At 33.4% G+C, this 23181-nt stretch overlaps 1 protein-coding gene across 1 annotated transcript; it reads left to right on the top strand.

Annotated features, from left to right (window-relative positions):
- The first annotated feature begins 1272 nt into the window (after positions 1-1272).
- On the top strand, positions 1273-1731 carry LOC147391323 (uncharacterized). Its single transcript, XM_086459050.1, has one exon. It carries the CDS (start codon positions 1273-1275, stop codon positions 1729-1731), a length of 459 nt encoding a protein of 152 aa, XP_086315176.1.
- Positions 1732-23181: the final 21450 nt, after the last annotated feature.

The raw sequence follows: 23181 nt of genomic DNA, 5'->3' as shown, positions 1-23181 counted from the left end.
GAAATTATAAAGATTATTTAATTACAGATTTGATTAGATGGCAGGCAGAGGTAGGCCAAGCAAGAGGCCCCAACCCACTGTGCAGGGACATCTAAGGCCAGACAGCCGACAAAGATGGAATTGATGATGCAAGCCATAATGACGATGTCTCAAAACCAAGAAAGAGTGCAAGAAAGACAGATGAAGATGATAGAGGATCAGGTGGTCTTGATGAGGCAGTTGATTGGGATGATAGGGGGCCAGAACCAGTCAGGTGCACATATACCTGTGGCTGCTTCGAAGCACAATCCTGATTCTACACCTGATCAGGGTATACCCCCACCCCCACCAGCACAGATACCGAGACATGTGCAGTTGGTGCGTCCACCATATCAGGGTCATGCAGGTGCTCTTCTGAGAGAGTACAGGAATACGAGGCCACCCAGCTTTGATGGAGCTGCGGACCCCACCATAGTGGAGGAATGGTTGGAAGAGTCTGACAAATACTTGTGCACTATGGAGTGTTCAGACACCCAGAAGGTCTTGTGCGCCTCTTTTATGCTTCAGAGGGGTGCAACACATTGGTGGAATTCGGTGAAGACAACCAACCGGAGATTCAAAACAATTGGACGATCTTTCAAAGAACGTTCCTAGAGAAGTATGTTTCCGCTAGCTCCAGGGTCGAAAGAGGATGAAGTTTGATCGGTTGGCACAAGGTAACATGACTGTGGATCAGTACGAGTCTCGCTTTACTCAATTGGCTCGTTATGCTCTTGAGCTGATTTCCACCAGCCAGATGAAAGCTGAGAAATTTGTTAGAGGGTTGAAAGTCACCTTCAAGAGTAGGATGGCAGCCTTCGAGGTTACTAACTACTCCGAAGTGGTCACGAGAGCCCAAAGGTTAGAGCGGGCAGATGAGGTCATTCACGAGCAAAGTGTTGGGATGAGGACAGTACCCCCACCAGCCAAGAGACAGATGATTTACAGGCCCAGTAGTTCAGGGCAGCAGTGGACCAACCAACCACAGGGTCAGAATAGTTTCCAACCCCCAGCATCTACATGCCAGCTTCCACAGAGGACAGCAGCACCAATGCAGGGCAGGGGTCAGGCTACTCGTTCGCAGAGTCAGATGATGCTAAACCTCCACTACCGTCGTAGAGGGTACCTACGGGTCAGGCCAGTAGAGAGCCGATTAGATGTTATGAGTGTGGAGAGTTGGGACATCTGAGGAGACAGTGCCCTAAGATCCCCCAGCAGACCTGTGATTCTATGACCTAGGCTAGGGTCTATGCTATGACGCAGGCCGATGCTATAGCTTCCGAGGATGTCGTGGAATGTATAATTATGTTATACAATTATTTAGCATATGTACTGATAGATTCGGGTTCCATACATTCTTTTGTATCATCTGGCATGGTAGATAAGTTAGAACTCTCTACAATAGACACCAATATGACACTTTCATTGATGACTCCCCTGAGAAACAAAATAATACCACATCGAGTATGTAACTCGTGCATTCTCAAGATAGGAGATATTTCGTTTGAACTGAACTTGATAGTCTTAGAACTTCGAGATTTCGACATCATCCTAGGCATGGACTGGCTAGCTGCATACCATGCAGTTATAGATTGTTATGCGAAGACAGTTAACTTTGGTGTGCCGGGACAGCCAGAGTTTAAGTTCAAGTTTAAGGGAATTCAGAATCGTGTAATCCGAGTGATAGAACCATCTAAGAATGGGACTGATTGAGATAGATTGTATAACATGAATGCTACCGTTAGTGAGGTGAATGAAGAGTCACTAAAGGTGGAAGCAATCCGAATAGTATGCGACTATCCTGATGTTTTTCCTACAGAGTTACCTGGGTTACCCCCAATCAAGAAGATTGACTTCTCAATCGAATTGATTCCAAGAACTAGACCCATATCGATTCCACCTTATCGAATGGCTCCAACAGAAATAAAGGAGCTAAAAAGTCAATTGGAAGAGGTGACAAGTTTGGATTTCATTCCTTCGAACAACTCACCTTGGGGTGCTCTAGTTTTGTTCGTAAAGAAGAAGGATGGGTTAATGAGATTATGCATTGACTATCGAAAACTGAACCAAGTGATGATACAGAACAAGTATCCACTCCCCAAGATTGATGATTTGTTTGATCAACAAAGAGGTGCCAAGTACTTATCAAAAATTGATCTAAGATCGGGATACCACCAGTTGAGGATCAAAGAGGAGGATGTTTCGAAGACAGCATTTTGAACTCGGTTAGGACACTTTGAGTACTTAGTAATGCCGTTCAATTTGACTAATGCACCTGCGGTGTTTATGGATCTCATGCAGCGAGTATTTTGGGATTTCTTGAATGTCTTTATTATCGTCTTCATTGACGATATCTTGATCTATTCGAAGACAGAATTTGAGCATGAAGATCATTTGAATGTCACATTTCATAGGTTGCGCTAGGAGAAGTTGTATGCTAAAATTTTCAAGTGCGAATTCTGGTTAGATGAAGTGAAGTTCTTGGGTAATGTGATTTCCAAGAATGGGATATCGGTGGACCCGTCGAAGATTGAAGAGGTTATGAACTGGAGAGACCTACTACAGTTACTGAGATCAGGAGTTTTCTCGGACTTGTAGGATACTACCGTAGGTTTGTAGAAGGCTTCTCGAAGATAGCTTCATCATTAACGAAGTTAACTCAAAAAGGGATCAAGTTTGAATGGACCGATAGCTGCGAAACAGCATTCCAGGAATTGAAGACTCGACTAACCACGACACCCGTTTTGATAGTCCCTAAGTCGGGAGAGAAATAAGTCATTTATGCTGATGCTTCTCATACAGGACTTGGGTGTGTATTAGTGCATGATAGTCGGGTAATTGTTTACGCATCGAGACAGTTGAAGATCCATGAGAAGAACTATCCAACTCATGATTTAGAGTTGGCGGCTATAGTGCACGCACTCAAGGTTTGGAGACACTACTTGTATGGGGAGACTTTCAAAGTGTATTCAGATCATAAGAGCCTCAAGTATTTATTTTTGCAGAAAGATTTGAACATGAGGCATAGGCGATGGATGGAGTACCTGAAAGACTACGACTTTACATTGCATTACCATCCTAGTAAGGCCAATGTAGTAGCAGACACTTTAAGTCGTAAGAAAGATGGGGTGTTTGCTCATATAAGGATTGAGGAATGAAAAATGCTAGAAACTGCAACTGACTACGTATTTAGCATTCCCTCAGAAACAGATGAGCAGAAATCCTATGTAGCTCACATGAGAGTACAACCCCACATCGTTGAGAGGGTTATTGAATCCCAGAAGATGGATACGGAATTGGAAGGGTGTCAAGAGAAAGCTAAGGATCTTGGTGATCAGAGTTGGATAATTCATGATGATGGTAGTCTACGGCTCAAGAGTAGACTTTGGGTTCCTCGTGACGTTTTATTGAGAAATGACATAATGGATGAAGCCCATAAGTCACATTTTTTTATTCATCCAGGGAGTACCAAGATGTATCAGGACATGAAAAGAAATTTTTGGTGACCAGGAATGAAAAAGCACATTGCCCAGTATGTGAGTCGTTGTATGATATGTCATCAAGTAAGGGATGAGCATAGGAGACCTACAGGGTTATTGCAACCACTTCCTATTCCGGAATGGAAATGGGAGCACGTGACTATGGATTTTGTCAATGGGTTGTCGAAGGCTAGTGATGGGATTGATGCTGTATGGGTGGTTGTAGATAGACTTACTAAGTCTGCTTATTTTCTACCTATCAAGATGACTTACACTGTGGATAAGCTGAGCAGGATTTATGTCACAGAGATTGTGAAGTTACATGGAGTCCCAGTTTCTATTGTATTTGATAGGGATCCACGTTTTACATATCAATTATGGCAGAGTTTTCAAGTTGCATTTGGTACGAAGCTGAAGATGAATACACCATTCCACCCACAGACTGATGGGCAGTCAGAACGTGTTATTCAGATATTAGAAGACATGTTGAGGGCTTGTGTACTAGATTTTAGAGGTAACTGGAAGAATTACTTGGCAATAGCTGAATTTTCCTATAATAATAGTTACCAATCTAGTATAGGCATGGCACCATTTGAAGCGTTATATGGCAGACCGTGCAGATCGCCGAATTGTTGGGCAGAAGTCAGAGATAGTATTTTGTTGGGACCCGACATCGTCTCGGAGACTACTGAGAAGATTAAGACAGTTTGGGAAAGGTTGCGGGTAGCATAGAGTAGGCAGAAAAGTTATGCAGATCATCATCGACGACCGTTAGAGTTCGTAATAGGTTATTTTGTGTTCTTGAAGGTTTCTCCAAGAAGAGGAATCAATAGGTTTGGGATTAAGGGTAAACTAAAGTCAAGGTATGTAGGACCGTTTGAGATCATAGACAGAGTTGGCACGGTTGCATACAAGTTGGCTTTACCTACTCAGTTAAAAAGGGTTCATAATGTATTACATATATCGATGTTGATAAAGTATGAACCGGACCCATCCCACGTCATTGACTGGCAGTCCTTGAATCAAGATGAAGACATATCGTATGAAGAGGGGACCAGTACAGATTCTTTATCGTAAAGAGAAAATGTTGAGGTCACGAGCTATTCTGTTGGTTAAGGTGCTTTGGAGACATCATAATGTCGAGGAAGCGACTTGGGAGAAAGAAACGGAGATGCGTGCTCATTTCCAGAATTATTTTTCTATTAAGGTATGTTTAATTTCGAGGACGAAATTCTTATTAAGAGGAGGAGGATGTAATGACCTGAAAATCTTAAAATGTATCTAGAGGAAAGAATTTTAGATCCGTGCATTGATTTAAAAGTATGGATTCTTAATTTTTAATATTTAAGGAAAATTAACTTCACCAATAGATTTAAAAGAATCGGGAAACATACTTTAGCCTGTAAGCACGCCTAAATCTGAAGTCGATTGAAAAAATTATCAAATCCTCGAGTTTCACATTAGATATTTTTTCAACAAGTAAACGACACTTTAGAGACGTAATTTAAGGAAACCGATCATACCATTAGATTTGTGTCGAAAAATAACCCGAAATAGAGTATAAGTTTGTCCAATTCGGCATTCAAGAAAAATAATTCCTAAAATGACAAGTATGTCCCAACTTAAGTTATATAAATATCTGAATTATATTAGAAAAATAAGATTTTTCTTATTCTCCTCTCCAAACAAATCTCAACCCTTTTTCCACGATATTTGAAACTCAGATCTACGCCAAATGAGAACGATTCAAGCTTAGCCGCAAGAAGGAAAGTTGTTCCTCTCGCCGAGGGTTACACGTGGATGCAAAGAAATCCGATTTTCTCCAAAAGAAAAATTTAGAGATTGGCCGGAGGTGATTTTAAACTCCGTTCAACCATTGAATATAGCTTGAGGTAGGATGCATTCCCTTCTACCTTCTAGTTATGCGATAATTTCATAGAAAATCCATGCGATCGTTGATAAATCGATCTTTTCATTAAGTTTAAACATATTTGAACGATTTGAATCATGTTTGCATGCTTATTTATGATTGATTTTAGTTCATTTGATGTAATATAAGCATTTTTGTAGACACCCCATTTTTGCATTCGCCTGATTAATCAACTCGTCAACCCGATCGCAACGGTTCCCAATGATGGATGTTTATTCCAATGCTTTATTTTGTTATCAGATATGTTTCAGAAATCCGGATGAGGTATCTCGAACTGACAAAACTATAGAAACCACGCTATGCTAGGAAAATATGACCCCAGAAACATAGAAATCATCATCTTGTAGATGAAAAGAAGCTTCACGATAAAAATCACTAAAAAATAATCAAATTATCAAAATACCCTTAACCTTAAAACATCCCTAGAGCCCACGCTGCGCTTAGGAAAACTCATTCAAACACATAAAATAACAAATCGAAACCAAATAAACCATTTCGCCAATTTCATAAAATTTGACAAAATTATGAAAATACCCCTCATAAAGTTCACGACCATTTCGCACAAAAAATTTCATAAATGACACAAACCAATATTCCCATTGAATTCCTTATGAAAAACTGATTCCAAAACATCCTAGAACATTGAAAAACAACTTAAAACACAAAAAATTCTCTCCGGGGGCAAAATAATAATATTACAATTATAATAATTAAAAATTTCAAAATTAATAAATAAAACATTAAATAATGTAAAGTGAAACATTAATAAAATTAATTTAAAAATTTGAACAAAAAAATCGATTAATTAGGCTTTCAGGCAAAATTGTTGATGGTTGCCAAGATATTTATTCAAGGACCTCTCCATCTGGGGGCCCAAAGAATTAAAGATATAAAAAGGGATTCTCCAAATATTAAAGTCAATCAAGTAAGATTAAAGTTAATATATTAAAAATAAACTAAGAAAGACTAAAGTCGAGAAATTAAAGTCAATCAAGAAAGACTAAAGTCAAAATCTTAAAGTCAATCAAATGAGACTAAAAGTCAAAATTCTAATCTAAACTAATCAAGTCAATCTCATAAGACTTAAGTCAAAACCCTAATTAAAATTCTAATCTAAACTAATCAAGTCAATCTCATAAGACTAAAGTCAAAACCCTAATTAAAACCCTAATCAAGTCAATTTCATAAGACTAAAGTCAAAACCCTAATTAAAACCCTAAAAGAAATCCTAATCAAACCCTAATTCTTCTAAAAAACTTTATAAATCGGAGCCTCCACACCCTATTTTCGTATCCAAGAAAAAACCCTAAGAGAAGTAGGTCAAAAAGCTTCATTAGCCTCCCATAGACCCTAATTTTGAAGTCCCAACTCCTTACCTAACATCAATACTTCGATTTTAGCTTGAAAAACACCTAGAAGCCCTTCAAAAACACCCAGAAATTCATAAAAAAATTCTAAGAATCCAGATCTAAGAAAGAGATACCTTGCCTCGGAGATCAAAAATCAGATCCGGAGACAAAACAAAGCGAGGAGTATTGTACAAGGAGCAGTTTTTTCAGATCTGAGGGAATATAATCGTTGCGTTCGTAGGTAAAATTCTTTTATTTTTTTTATCTAGTTCTTTTAACAATGTAATTTATTTGGGAATTAGTAGAGACTGGTGTTTGCCGGGCGGGGTTGGTGCCTAACACCTTTCAACCATGTAATGTGATCCCCGGACTCAGTATTTTCTTTCGTAGATTAGTTATTTTTTTTTAGAGTCAATGATCTGTTCCTAGACCGCAATAACTAGGTGGTGACTCCCAAACCTCAAAGGTCAAAAGCGGATCCGCGCACCCCGCGGATCGAGGGCGCTTTCAATTTTATAGTTGGTATAATATTTAGATCGATTTTGGTCAATTTTTAACGAAAAATCAGCAATTCGAAAAGTATCCGAATGTTGAGTTTGGTTCTAATTTTTTGTGTGTTGCTTCCATATAGTATGTGTACCCATTTTCTACCTTTATTTAATTAAAAACAGTTAAATATTACTTTAAGTTCTTTAATAAATAAATAAATAAATAACCCGTTTTAAATTTTAACTTTGAAATTTTTTTTTTTTCAACACTTAGTCAAATTTTCACAGATTTCCAGCTTTTACTTCTTATGATTTTATCTTTATTTCCGAGTCTTTCGACTTAATCAAAACCATCGAATGGAATTGGTTGATGCTCTATAGATTTTGAATTACTTTAAAGACTAAATTACTTTGATAGATATGTAGGAAATTAGATGATAGATTGATCGATTTAATTGATGGATTGATATAGAGAACGTATCTTCTCGACTGATTGATGGGACAGTGCCTCCAGTTCTACGTAGTGGCTATGCCACGTAAAACGTGATAGATAGATAGATAGAGGGATGAAATGGTTGATGGATGGAAATGACAGATAACCGTTACTAGAGGGCACTACTAGACTTTGTTTGTATTTTCGATTAAAAGAAATGATATATTATATACAAAATAAACTATTTTGTTTACTAGTAAAGATTTGTAGAAAACCCATAAAGAGTGACACGTTACTGTGTATCCGAAAGCGACGCGTTAATCTAGGATAGCGCTAGATGTCATATGCTCTTCGGTAGTATGGGATACCTTAGAGCATATTACAGCTTATGAGATTCAAGAATTTCTCCTACTTATTTCCTAGGGAACGTTGTTTGTAAAGGCGATCTCTGTATAGTGTAGAGCTAGGCGGGGTTCACATGTATTGTCTCTTGATAGGCTTCGACGCGAGGGGTCTCCTAGACTAGTTAGTGATCACTTTTAGTTTGTAGTCGTCAGACGGTTGACTTCACTGTTAGTTGAACTCAGTATTGGATTCTTGGTCAACGGCCAGTCTGAGCCAGATAAATGGTCATCCAACTGTAGTATGCTAAACAGGCCACAAAATCAAATTATAACGATGGGATTCCACGTCGGATTGGAAGTCTAGAATAACGAATTACCATAGCTGAGGTGGTTATATCGGCGTGTTCCTCTGCTCTCTTATCGATTACACCGCTGTATGCTTATTATGTATCTTTTCCTTATTTTGTAATGATTGATAGATGTTTTCATTTAAAAGATGCATATATTACTTTAAATGATTGAAAATGATAGATTAAATTTATTATAACTGTTTACTGAGTATGCTTAGACATTTATCGTATGTTACATTATGAAAATTTGCATCATTTAATTGTTCTGATGATTACTCGTGCATGTATGACTCGCTGTTAGAACGGCGTTCATCCTACTGAGTAACATTCCCTTGTTACTCACCATATCCTATACATTTTAGATTATTCAACTCTTAAGGAGTCGTTATTTGAGGAGGTCCTCGAGGAGGATCGATTGATGTCTTGCCGTCGCCATGTCTTTGAGGACTAGTAGAGGATCCTAGCGATTTTTGGTTGTAGATAAAAAATATGTTAGTCTTAGAAATTTTTGTAATTCCATATATTATAAGACTGAGGACTTGGATGATATCAGTGTTTGATGAATGTTTCCGCTTACTTTAGACTCTCGTATAGATGTTAGTAATGTTTATTCCGTTGCGTATATTTTTTTTCATAAGTATTATTATTTGTGAATGTTCTATCAGGTTGTGTGATTGAGTATGTCACACTTCGAGATTCTGACTGATGAATCATAGGGATTCGTGTTGGAATTTCGGGACGTGACATTGGTGCTGCTGGGGTGTTCAAGAGAAGAAGTAGGGGTTATTAGGATATTTTTTAGAGATAAAGGAAAGGTTGTGGTTGGTGCTGTATTCAAGAGAAGAGAAAGGAAAGATGACTGGGTTACTTTGGCTGGGACGGCCAAAAGATGATTGGATTATTGTGGCTGGGGCATCTAAAAGGAGAGAAATGAGAGAGAGAGATTATGGGGTATTGCTGTGTTGAAGAAAAAAGGGTAAGTCTTCTTCTTCCCTTTTTTATCTTCTTCTTCTTCTTGTTGTTGTCTAGAAAAGTGAGAGAAAGAGAGAGAGTGGGTTGGATAAAGGGTGAAGGACATGAGAGTTAGAGAGGTTGGAGAGAAAAAGGGGAGTCCAAGAGAGGATCCTAGTAGAGAGAGACGTAGGAGAGCTAGTGTTATATCTTTAAAGACAATGGGAGAGAAGGGTCTAAGAGGGAAGTGAGAACATGCGGAGAGAGGGGTCTTAGAGCTTGGAATGTGTGAGAGAAGAAGAGAATGTAGAGGATAAGAAGAGTATCAATAGATTCCCAGAGAGAAGGAGACATCCCAACCTTTTATAAAAATATGGTTTCTATTTTTCTCTTCTTTCTATTTTTTCTTTTCCTTCCTTCTGTTTCTTTTAATTTTCTTTCACTGTCCACGTTTCTTATAAACTTAAATGGGCAACGTTCTCACGTTATTCGTGTCTCGATAATTCTTCATTGATTGATTTTAATTTTAATTTTTAATGGTCGTTTTGACTTTGACTGGGATTTTATGGATTAATTGATTTTAATTGGTTGATTAAATTTTGATTTGAAATTTGCTTGATTTGTGAAATTTTAATTTGGACCTTATTGATCGATTGATTTTTAATTTGAATTTTTTTGTTTTGATTAAATTTTGGCTAGACTTTTAATTGGTTGATTTGATTTTGATTATATTGGAATATGAATTTTTAATTTGGTAAATTAATATTTAATTTAAATTTGAATTTAATTTTGAATTTAATTTAAATTGTTTGATTAAATTTTAAGTTGAATTTTAATTTGAAACTTAAGTTTATTTTAAATTTTAATTAGCTGAGTAAATTTTAATTTTTGTTTAATGTTTATCTTATTTTGTTTAATTTTTATTATATTTTCCTAAGAATCAAAGTCTCTAAGTTAAAGTCGGATATTGAGGGGCGTTTCGGTCATTTTTACAGATTTTTACGAATTTTGACTTATGGTTTCTTTCAATCCCAACATGATTGTTTCTAAATCTCTGAGTCACATTTTTCTAGCATCGTGAGATCTCTAGATTATCGAAATGTTTATCGAACCTAAGCGTATGTACTTGTTAAATCTTGTGTAAAGTGTAGCGATCCTAAGTATGTATGAATTTCTATGTCGAGTCTTAGCGAGAAAGGGAAATGGAAGGACTAAAAACGGAAGGAATCAATGATAGTACTTACAAGCTTTCAAGTTCTTTGCGCTTATCATTAGGAATTCACCGCAACTAGATGATGAATTGTCTAATTAGGCAGATGCAAAAATGGGGTGTCTACACAAAACCAAATACACTTTTGGAAAATGAGTTGATCACTAAAGTGCATGATTACTGGAACATTGAGAAACCAACTTCGTCAAAGTAAGTTTATCCTCGTGCTTTCATCAAGCTATTATATAATATATTTATGTCGGGTAACTAACTGATATGTTGTCTATCTAGGCTTATAATTGGGTAGTGATTACACAATAATTGTTAGTACAATCCATTTCTTGTGCTAGAAGAAGTGTTCAAAGAAAGTTGAAGAGTTTAGCGAGGAAGGTTGGGTACTCGATGAAGTAAGTATATATAATATAAATATAAAATTACATTAATATTTGAGAAAAGTATCTTATTATTGTTTAATTGATTTAGGTTGTAAGTGCACATCTATTTATACTTAAACAAAGGGAGAACACATACCCGGATGAATACAATAGCTCCCATTACATCAATTACATATTTTACATAAGTTAAGATTTTTTTTGAAATTCCTCAAGATACTATCAAGGTTTTTTTACAGAAAAAAATTGTCAAACTCAAAAAATTGTCAACCTTGACAATTTTAGTTTTGAGCTCGAAAATTTTATTGACGAGGTTGACAATAATAACAAATCTATGTTTTTCTCAAGGTTTTTGATAGAAGACAAAAATTTTGAACTAAAAAGTAAATGGCCGACTTCGACAAATTTTTACTAGCCTTTGGAAATTTTTTAATTTTGATCCATCCAGGTTAAGTTTATGTAGGCAAGGTCGGCTGAAATCGAAAAAAAAAATTAACAAAAGTCAAATAGATTATGGGCCTATGATTTCAAAAGAAGAAATAGTGAGAGATCATGCATGGGACATGGTTCTTATACAATAGACAGATCTGTGTGAGGGTAATGTTAATTGTAATATACCTATGTATTTTATGGTTGTCCTCTAATTGGTTTGTATTTTATGGGTTTGGTTGTTTTTTAAAAGGGCATTCATTCTCATGCTTATTAAGGTCATTGGATGCTAGTAGTAATACATCTACATGATAAAAGGTTGTAATCATAGATAGTTTGAACCCTCAGTCAACCAAGGCATACCATTCACATGAGGGTAATGTTAATTGTAATACACCTATGTATTTTATGGGTTTGGTAGTTTTTTAAAAGGGCATTCATTCTCATATTTATTAAGGTCATTGGATGCTAGTAGTAATACATCTATATGATAAAAGGTTGTGATCATAGATAGTTTGAACCCTCAGTCAACCAAGGCATACTATTCACATGAGGATAATGTTAATTGTAATACACCTATGCATTTTATGGTTGTCCTTTAATTGGTTTGTATTTTATGGGTTTGGTAGTTTTTTAAAAGGGCATTCATTCTCATGTTTATTAAGGTCATTGGATGCTAGTAGTAATACATTTACATGATAAAAGGTTGTAATCATAGATAGTTTGAACCCTCAGTCAACCAAGGCATACCATTCACATGAGAAAAAATTATAAGTCTTAATTATTATTCAACATTGGCATTGTATATTTAATTAATTTTGATCTAATTAATCATTTTTTGACAAGTTGAACATATTATCGAAAGTATTATACCATGTCAAGGCGGTAGATAAGTTGGAATCTTGTTTTGATTAGATTGTTATAAAGTATCCAGATGCACCCAACAAGATAACATTGATGATATTGGACTTTTTATTTTGAAATTTGTAGAATTTCTCAACCAATCAAATAAAATTGGTAAAATATCAAAAATAGATGTAAAAAACATGTGTTACAAGGTAGTAACTTCCGTTATTACAAGGGTAATACCTAAAGTTTGAATGTATGTAATTTTTTAAGTAAACAATTTTGCAATGTATGGATGCTTGAATGTTTGAATACTAGTTGTACATTAGTTTTATATATGACACTTGTTAATTATGTAATTCATGTATTTCACATTCTTTATAAGTTATAAGAAAAGTAACTAAAAACAACACATTTCATTTAAAATACTTGAAAAAGTTTAAAAAGTTGAAAAACTTACAAAATAATTTCTTTGCAAGTTGCATTATTATAACCATGACCTCTGCAATGACTACAATTTATTGGGCAAGTTAAGAGAGCTTGAGATTCAATCTTTCATTTCTTGGGTCGTCTTGGTGGTCATCATACGATAGGGGTAGCACCAAAAGTTCTAATGGTGTTAGCTTAAGGTCAACAAATTTGTCATGATCGGGAACTAGATGAATGATTTCTTCTTAAGTTTAAAATTGTATGATGTGAAGTAATTACCTTTACAATATTCAAAGATGGAATGACCAAAACTATTAATCATTGCACAGACATGTACATAAGGTATACCCGAGAGTTGTCATTTCTTACATGTGCATGTTTGTTCATTAACCCTCACAACACGAACAATATGATCTCTCACTTCAACTTCCTCTTCATTTGCAAAAGAATGTTGAGCCCTCGAGATTTTTGAGTTGTGCTGTTGAGTAGATCATTAACTGATAGAATCAAAAATGTTTTTCATCGCGCTGATATTCTCTTTACTCATGCAACTTAACTATGATCTTCAATATGATGCCATCCAACAACTGAATAGTTGTCCTTCATCCAAAATCCATGCATTAAAACTCTCAATAATATTAGAAGTCATGTGATTATAATGGTCACCTTGAAAAAAAAAATTACGCCAATGTTCAGGCGTACTACTAAATACCCATTCATATGCTTCTTTCAACTTATCGAGGTGATCAATATAAGTGTTCAGATCAATTGCATAAGTAATAGGCCATATCTATTGTGTGATTAATGTTTTTTTCGATGACAAAATTGATCCCCTTACAAAGTCTTTCAGATTATGATCAAGATGTCGAACACAATAGGAATGAAATGCATTTGGAAGCACATTTGCAATATCATTCCTTAAAACATTGTCACGATCCGATACAAAAGTTAACCTACATTAATCAAACATAGTGGATTTCAATTGCATAATAAACTGTAGATACCCCATTTTTGCATTTGTCCAATTCGACAATCCATCATCCGATTACTGTGGATTCTTAATGATGAATATAGAATATGCAAAAAAGTCGAAAGCTTGTGAGAGGTTTTCTTCTAAGTCCCTCCATTTTCTTCCTAGTCCTTCTAATTTCTGTTATCTTCTTTCCTTGACACACTTGATGTAACGCCTCAAAATCCCAAAATGAATCCTTAGGACTCATCAGTTAGAATCTCGAGGTATGAGGTAAACATACACACAACCTGATAGAATAAACATAGACAATAATACTTATAAAATGAACATAAACGCAGTAGAACAAATATCTGATAAACTAACAAAAATCAGAGTAAAGCAGGGACTAAACATCATCAATCAATTACATCAAATCTATAATCAAACAATACGGTAAATATCTTCTAAATGTAACTTCTCAAAATACATAAAGTCCCAAAATATGAATTGCAATATACCTGCTAAACTACTAAGATAATCCTTAAGCTAACAAAGGTTGCAGATCATCGACATAACCCTTTACAGGGACCTCCTCAAATGATTCCTCATAGGTAGGCTCCTCAAAAGTTAAATAATTTGAAAAGATGAAGGATAGGGTGAGTAATAAGAGAATGTTACTCAACAGGATGAACGTTGTTCTAACAACGAGTCATACATGCAAGAGTAAACATCTTAACAATTAAATAATATCGATTTTCATAATATAACATACGATAAATATCTAAGCATAATCAATAAATAGTTGTAATAAACTTCAATATCATTTCTATCATTTAAAATAATATATACAATTTTTAAATGAAAAACATCTATCAATATTACAAAATAAAGAAAATATAAATAATACGAGCGCAACGGTGTAATCAATAAGAGATCAGAGGAACATGTTGATATAACTACCTCGACTATGGTAATTTGATATTCCAGACTTTCAATCCAACGTGGAATCTCATCATTATAATCTAATTTTGTAATTGGTCTAGCATACCATGGTTGGATGACCATTTATTCAGCTCAGACTGACCGTTGACTAAGAATCCAATACTGAGTTCAACTAATAGTGAGGTCGATTATTTGTCGACTACAGACTAACAATGATCACTAACTAATCTAAGAAACTCCTTGTGTCAAAGCCTATCAAGAGGCAATGCATGTGAACCCTAACTACCTCTACACTACACAGAGACCGTCTTTACACACAAAATTCTCCAAGAAAGAAGTATGAGAAATTCTCGGATCGCATAAGTTTTAATATGTTTTAAGGTATCTCATACAATTGAATAGCATGTAACATTTAGTACTTTCATAGACTGACTTGTCGTTTTTGGATATATAACAATGTGTTACTCTTTATGAATTTTTTACAAACCCTTTCTAGTAAATCAAATAGTTTTGATTTGTAATATATATACTAGTTTATTTTTTTTATATAAAAAATACAAGTAAGATTTAGTAGTGCTTTCCAGTGACATCCATCTATCATTTTCATACCTTCATCCATCCATACATCCATCAATTTATCAATCAAGTCTTACATGGCATGTCCACTGTATAAGATTGGAAGCACTATCCCATTAATCAATCGAGAACATACGTTCTCCATTCATCTATCGATAAATCGATTAATCCATTGTATAACTTCATAAATATATATCAAATAGTTTTACTTTTAAAGTTTTTTGAGATCCATAATGCATCAATTAATTTCATTTAATGGTTTTAGTTGAGTCGAAAGACTCAAAAAACATGATAAAATCATAAAATGTAAAAGCTGAAAAACTGTGAAAATTTGACTGTGTTGGAAAAAGTGATTTTTCAAAGTTGTAGAAATTGAAAATGTTTTTTTTGTAAATTGAAGCCCTCAATAACATAAGAAACACCATATAATTTTTATAGCTTAATTCAAAATAATGATAAAGATATCGAGTTTTAAAAATCGGGTAAAAATGTCGTAATTTACATTTTGTTCTTAAAATCAAAAATCACATTGATACGATGGGATTTGGATCTTAATACCATTTCCAAAGTTTTCAAATGGGAGGGGGGTAAAACCTTAATTTCATTAAACAACTTAAAGTAAATAGAAGTAAAAAATAAAGAAGACATTTACTTTGGTTTTGATGGTGGCACCATCAATGGCTGAAGGTGACACCACTGACAAGAGAGAATGTTAAAAATATTTCTTTTGTTTTCTAAATTTTTTCATCGGAAATCATCCAAAAATAATACCAAAGATATCGATTTGCTTCTCTAATATTATGCAACTTATAAAACCTTAAATCACATCAATTGAACCAATATATATATATAAAAATTACGTAACCAGGATTCAATCCATTCATACATGTGTGAATTAACGAAATAGCCAAATAAATGGAAGAACGACCAAGATTTCTACGATCAAAAGTATTTTTCTGTGAAAATTTTGTATAACTAGAGGATAAAAGGGATGGCATCCTACTTCGAATTATTTTTAATGGTTAATCAAAGATAAAGATCCCCTCTGGCCAATCACAAAGATTTTTCTCTGACGAAAATCGAAGTTTCTAGCATTAACGCGAAACCCTCGATGAAATCAACAACTTTCCTTCTTGCGAAAAAGCTTAGATCATTCTCATTTGGCATAAATCTTGGTTGTAAATATCGAGAAAAATATGATTGAGTTTTGTTTGGAGAAAAGCATAAGAAAAATCAAATTTTTCTTTAAGTTTTTTATATTTATACTTAAATGGGGACGTGAGCATCATTTCAATAATTTTTTTTTTGAATGTTGATTAAGATATTCTTATATTATATTTCGGGTGATTTTTTGACACAAACCTAATAGTGCGATCAGATTTCTCAAATTACGTCTAACCTATTAGTTAAAAGTTGACACAAAACTTGAAGATTTGACAAATTTTTTGTTCGACTTCTGATTAAAACATGCTTATAGGATAAAGTAGGTTTTTCGACCTTTTTGAATTTATTGATGAAGTTAATTTATCTCAAATATTTAAAATTAAGGATCTATACTTTTAAAATCAACTTTAAAATCTACCATTCTTTCCTCAAAATACATATTCAAAATTTTCAGGTCATTACACTTGATATGAATTATGCATACTTAGGATGGTTATACTTTACGCTCAATTTAGAAAGTACGCACACTTATATTTGTCACATATTTTGATAATGTAAAGACCTCGTAATGGTAGAAAAATATGATCTCGAGACTTAAAAATAATCATATTGATACCAAAAGAAGTTGCTTGTCAAAATTCAAAAAAATTGATGAAAATACCCCTTTTGGGTCCCACACTTCCGAAATATCTAAAACATATCTTCATTAGTCTCGAAATGTGATTTCGAGTTTAACGAGACTAAAATTGTTAAAAATGGAGAATTTTATGAAGAATTACAAAAATGACTAAAATATCCTTTGATGTTCGATTTTTTACTTAGAAACCTCGAGCCATAAGAAACATGACTGAAAATAAGCTTTTGACAGTATTCTTGCTCATAAAAAAAAATTAGAAATCATTACGCTTAGGAAAATCAAAAGTTTTCACATAAAATAATGAGATTTTTCATATAAAATGATGAGACATGGAATAACACCAATTGGTCATATAAAATGATGAGTACATAAAATGACACCAATCGATCACGATGAGATAACACAATTGAAATTTTAATAAAGAAATCTGGTATTGGACCGTTGTTGGTAAAAATTTAAAATTTACTTATTACACCCTAATTTAAAAAGCTAAACTAAACAAAAGTGAGGTGTTTATAGTAATTATTAGGACTCATTATTCTTAACCCATTGAAATTCAAAATCATCCAACCAATCATCAATTTAAACCTTTGACCCATCGACAAGTCAAACCATCGTCCAATCAATAAAAATTATCAATCAATCCCATCAATCTCAATTTAGCATCGATCAAACTATTTAAGATAAAATGTTTAACTTAACAATCAAGCCAATCGCTATGACCAATCGACGAATTAAATTCAAACATAACAATTTTTTTTATTCAATTGAAATATAAATGTGTCAATCGAACCAATTAAAATATCCTAATCAATCGACCAATAGAAATAAGTTGGCTATAAGCCATTAAATTATCGGAGGTCGTGAGATGTACCTTATCATCATTCCTTTCATTCTCCATACTTACACATATTCCCATATCCTTCTCCAATAGATCGGCTAACAAAAAAAATTAAAAAGTCAAAAAGAGAACAAAGAAGAAAATTGGACAGTAAAAAACTTATAAAAATGATAAAAAGGAGATGAATCACTTGGATGGGAAGGAACTTACACGACTAGGCAAGAAGCAAAGAAAAAAAAATCTCAAATTTTCTTCTCTCGTTCACGTCTACAGCATCAACGATATCTCACTTTCCTACTCATGTCTGTAATAGCAAGGAGTCATCCTCCTTTTTTTTTTTTTTTTTTTTGGACAACAGTAAGAAACAAAAAAAAAAAAAAATAGAGAAAAGGGGCTAACACAGCAAAGGAGATAAAAAAATGCAAAAGAAGAAGAAAAGAGATAAGAGAAAGAAAAAGAAGGGACTAACTTTCTTCTATGCACAAAGCAAGTCTCTTTGACCTTCTTCTTCATCCAAATGACCTCCTTCCTTCTCGTTTTAACAATCATAAATCGCCCCTCAACCATTCATGTTTTCCAACTCTCCAACTGTCTTCCATAAACCAATCCTATTAAACATCTTATTACTTCGGTTTATAGTAGCCATATGCCCTCTATTCAACCTTTATTTTTTTAACCCTCCTTATAGTCCCCATATCAATTTGTTTCTACGCTTTACATACCCCCCTTTTCTATTTTGTTTCCACCTTTTATAGTTATCCATTTGCTTCAGTTTTCTGTCCTCTAAATTATGTCACCATTCGGTGTTAGCAACCTTTAAACACTCAGTTTCTTATACATTCTTAGCAAGCCCATAGAACCTCTAGCACCCTATGCTCTCATCTCGTTCTTTCAGTCTCCCACTCTTTTATTCATAACTCCTCCAATGCCAACACCTGTAGAAATGCACATTTTTCTCCTTTCGTTTAGTTGAACCCACCAATCTAATAAGTTATTATCAAATCAAACTAAACGTGAACAAATCCATTATGGGGACTCGTCATCACTCAAGGTGGGTTTATTTTATTTTATTTCTACTTTTATCCTCATATTTTCTATCATTTATCATTTATTCATTTTTTATATTCTCTTTTTCTTTTCTATTTTTTATTTCAAGATTTGTGATCATTTGGAATTCTTAGCCTATTTCAAGTTATTTCATTGAAAATATTATTCTCTCAATAAGTTGTGATCATTTATTTTGATGTGGTAAGCCTTGAGTCATGTACGAATTATCTTGGTTTAGGTAGTATGTGTGTTAATATTTAATTGATTTTTGATTTACACAGAAAATATTATTTGACTGTAAAAAAATCATTATACACACGATGATACTTAACCAATAGGATAATCGTTCAAATGTGACCATTTCAACAATTTTTTTCATATGTATGATATGTTCACTAATTTAATGGTTCATTCACATAGTGTATTTACTGATTTGAAAATTTTGCTTATGTGATATGTTTATTAATTGGTTAATTTATATGTATACTAATTTTGAAATTCTTAGCATACGATGATATAATTATCGATTTGGAAATTTTTATTTACGTGAATCTTACAGACTTGAAATTTATTCATGTTATGTATTCTTACCGAATTTGAAATTCCAAATTTGAATTTTTTTTAAAAATGTGATGACATTTATCAATCCAAATTTTTTTCAGACATGTAAGGACATTTATCGTTTTGGAAATTAATTGAGCATGTGATGACTTTTTTTTATCAATTGGGTAATTACTTATGTATGTGTTGCATAATTAATTGGGGGATTGCCTCTGCATATTGTGAATATTTTCATTTTGAAAATTATTTATGCATATGAATTTTTAATGATTTAAAATTTTTTTTGTATGTGAAATTTTCAACAAATCTAGAAATTATTTATGCATGTGACACTTTAGTTGGAATTCATTTTTATAAACTCGCCACGTGAGTCAAAGAGCATCGGATATGATTTTAGGAATTTTCAAATTATTTATTCTCTTTTTGTATGCAAAATTTGAGGAATTGTGTAATTTTAGTTTTTATAAAATTTAAGTCATAGGATTTAATCGGTTTCATTGACATAAAATAATGATGATGATTGGATTGTAGCCTTGACCATAGTCTTCATCATTTGACCGAAGGATCTTCTTGGACCGTAGTAGAGGTCGATCACTTCGATCAGGCGGGTTCGGTGCGTAACACCTTCTGAAACCCATAATCTAACCCCTTACCCTAGTCTTTTACCCTTGGACCAACCCAATCAATTTTTGAAGTAATTTTGGTTCCTAGACCTAAAGTAGGTGGCGATTCCCTATTTTATGAAAATGCCCAATTATTCATTAGACCTTTTTTTATATTTTAGTAGAAAGTGTTTAGGTGCTTTCATAAACCATGTCCAATTATCATCATTTTCATTACTCACAATTGCATACTCAACTAGAAATATATGATTCCTACCGTCAATAGCGATAGCGAACCGTAAACATCCCTTAGCTTTAAAAGTCAAATAATTTTATCCGAGATGATGAGTAGGCAACAATGATCATCAAACCCTACTATCTAGCATGAAATGATATAAAACAACAAATAAAATGACGTTCTGGTCCAGTTTCATATATAACGATACTACCCTGATTTATTTCTTGTACCATAGAACAATAGCAAGGTATAAAGTCAACCCCTCTTTGTTTTTATTGCAATTCATTCATTAGAAGCTCTTTTGCTCTTTAACATTTGATGTAAGAAAGGTGGATACCATAGTTTCTTCTCATATCCTTGACTATATCACATGGTTTGTATTGAGGACTATCTTGTAATATTTTTCATCACCAACTTTGAGACTTTGTGTTTGGTTGCATGAGGATGACCTATCTTACTTGCAATTCCTCCACCATATGCACATAAAATTTTCATCATTTTTATTGTGAACTTTGGATCCGCATAGACCATTTATGCATATACCCTCAATGGACAAGCATTAACTTTACACTTTACAGTTATCCTCATCAAATCATTCTTCATGAACACCATAACAAAATTGTAAGCAATCACATATTGCCTCAATGCTTGACAGAGAGCTTCTTTATCACTGAATTCTTTCCTACTCCAAGAATATTATCTTTTTAAAATCTTGTTAATAAAGTTGGAGCCAATTGCATATTTTCTGATGGTAGTTGTTAACTAATTGCATCGATTGATGGATCTCTACCACTTTCATTTACAACATTAACCTCAAATATTGATGCTGAACTTTGGGTTGGAATCTTTCTTGAGAGGGTTAGGACATACATATATGTGCTTCTTGATGCTTGATACAAATGAATCACTGCAGACAATGCTTTATCGGTAGATAGATTCATCAAAATTTTATTTTTTCCTGACATTAAGTAATTCAAATTTATATCATCATATGGTGTATTGGTAATGTTAGTCACTCTTTGTTTAAAAACTGCAAAGGTATCATTATGGTGTATAGTTTTTAATTTAGAATTATCGTCACCATTAATGTATGACATGAATCCCACTTCTTCATTAGTTGCAAATTGACCACCAAATCTCAAAACAACATATAAACAATTTTCAGACATTGTAATGGAATCCAGTGAAACAAAAAATTAAAAAAAGTCAACAGAAAGGTAAATTTTATTACTGTCGAGGTTGACATTAAATTTAAGTAATTGTGGATTTTGTCAATTAATTCTCATAGAGCTCGACAATTAATAAAATAAAAAATTGTAGAGTTCAATGATAATTTAAATTATTGTCGAAGTTGAGGAAAAGTTTATAAAAAAAAAGTGTCGACTTCATCACTGATATTTGTGAAAAACGCAATTTTGGATTTTTGCAAAGAATGCGATAAAGACTTGATTGTTTTGTTTCTAATGAAAAATATGGACTGTAATAACTTTGTAAAATACTTGAAAGCAACAAGACTTAGGGGTTGTTTGTTTGCCTTATTTTCAGCACTTAATGCTGAAAAAAAGCAATTTAGCATTTTTTGTCAAATTAGCATGTTTGTTTTTACTCCATATTTTCAGTACTTATGGTTGAAAAATAAGTGAAGTTGGGTCACTTATTTTTTTCTCTGAAGCGGTAAGCATCGGTTTTTTTCGGTATAAAATAGTATGCCCTTATACTTAAAATGATATTACCTCTTATGTCCTATGAATAATTATATAAGCACCCCAAAATTAATAAGGCAATCCACACCACAGTCGAATTGTTTTGTCTTATATGGGTTAAAAGTTTCGGAATGAGTTGTTTTTTTGTTGAGGATGATCTCTACAATGAGGAGATCATTCTCACAAAAAATCAGCCCATCCCAAAACTTCTAACCCCATCAAAACAAGTTCAAGAATCGTAAATCATCCATCTTTTTTGGAAATTGGTTTAATGTGGTTAAAAATTTCATAATGAGCTGATTTTTTGCGAGGATGATCTCCAGACCATATAGATCATCCTCACCAAAAATTGGATCATTCTAAAAAATTTAACCCATATAAGACAAAAACAAATTGTCTATGGTGTGGGTTGTCCTTATTAATTCGTGGGGTGCTTTTATAATTACCCATCTTTCATTTCCATAAAAAATTAAGTTCTTTCACCTTTGAAATAAGATGATGGGATGTTCCAACTATTACTATGAAAAAGAAGATCGTGCGTGTTGTATGAACAAATTTAAATTTGGATGAGAAAATTATTATCTTGTAATTTAAAATTTTGGTACAATGAATTGTATATGTAATTTAGAATATCAAAATATATTATTTTTTTATATTTATGCTCTTCTTATTATGTGTGATGTGAATTAGCAGTTAAAAAAATCAAATAGAATATATTGTGATTGAAAAGGGTAATATAGTTATTTTATCAACTTTCAGCAGTAACTAAAAAATAATATTTTGTGATTGCAATGCTTAATTTGAATCAATTTAGTACAATCCAAATAATTAAATAGACAATATTCTCAGCATTTAAATTTAGCGCTTATACAGTTTCAGCAATTGTAGTCTTTCAACACTTATTTGCTCAGTTTAACAAACGACTCTTTAGTCAGATTACTTAGATCTATATAAAAAAGGATAAAACATCAAAGAATAATTTACTTCAATATGTATTGGTAGAAGAAGAGTGCCAAAAGAGCCCACAGAAGAAGTGAACTCGTGAAAAATGGTGGATCTAGAGTAATTTTGTGTGTTTAGAGGAATTGTTAGTAAACGAAGAGAACCAAAAGAGACCAAAAAGGATTTCTATATAGAAAAAGGGTATTTTCAATAGTTCACTATGAAAAATTGAGAGAAATTTGTTGAGGGACTAATTAGAAAAGAGGGATTTTGTAGATGGGCTATTTAGCCCACATTGAATAGTCAATAACTGATCAAAAAGAAAAGT

The sequence above is a fragment of the Akebia trifoliata genome, chromosome 11 (assembly GCF_017979445.1).
Source record: "Akebia trifoliata isolate Shusen 1 chromosome 11, ASM1797944v1, whole genome shotgun sequence".
Classification (NCBI taxonomy): Eukaryota; Viridiplantae; Streptophyta; class Magnoliopsida; order Ranunculales; family Lardizabalaceae; genus Akebia; species Akebia trifoliata.
This window is presented reverse-complemented; position numbering and strand designations above follow the sequence as displayed.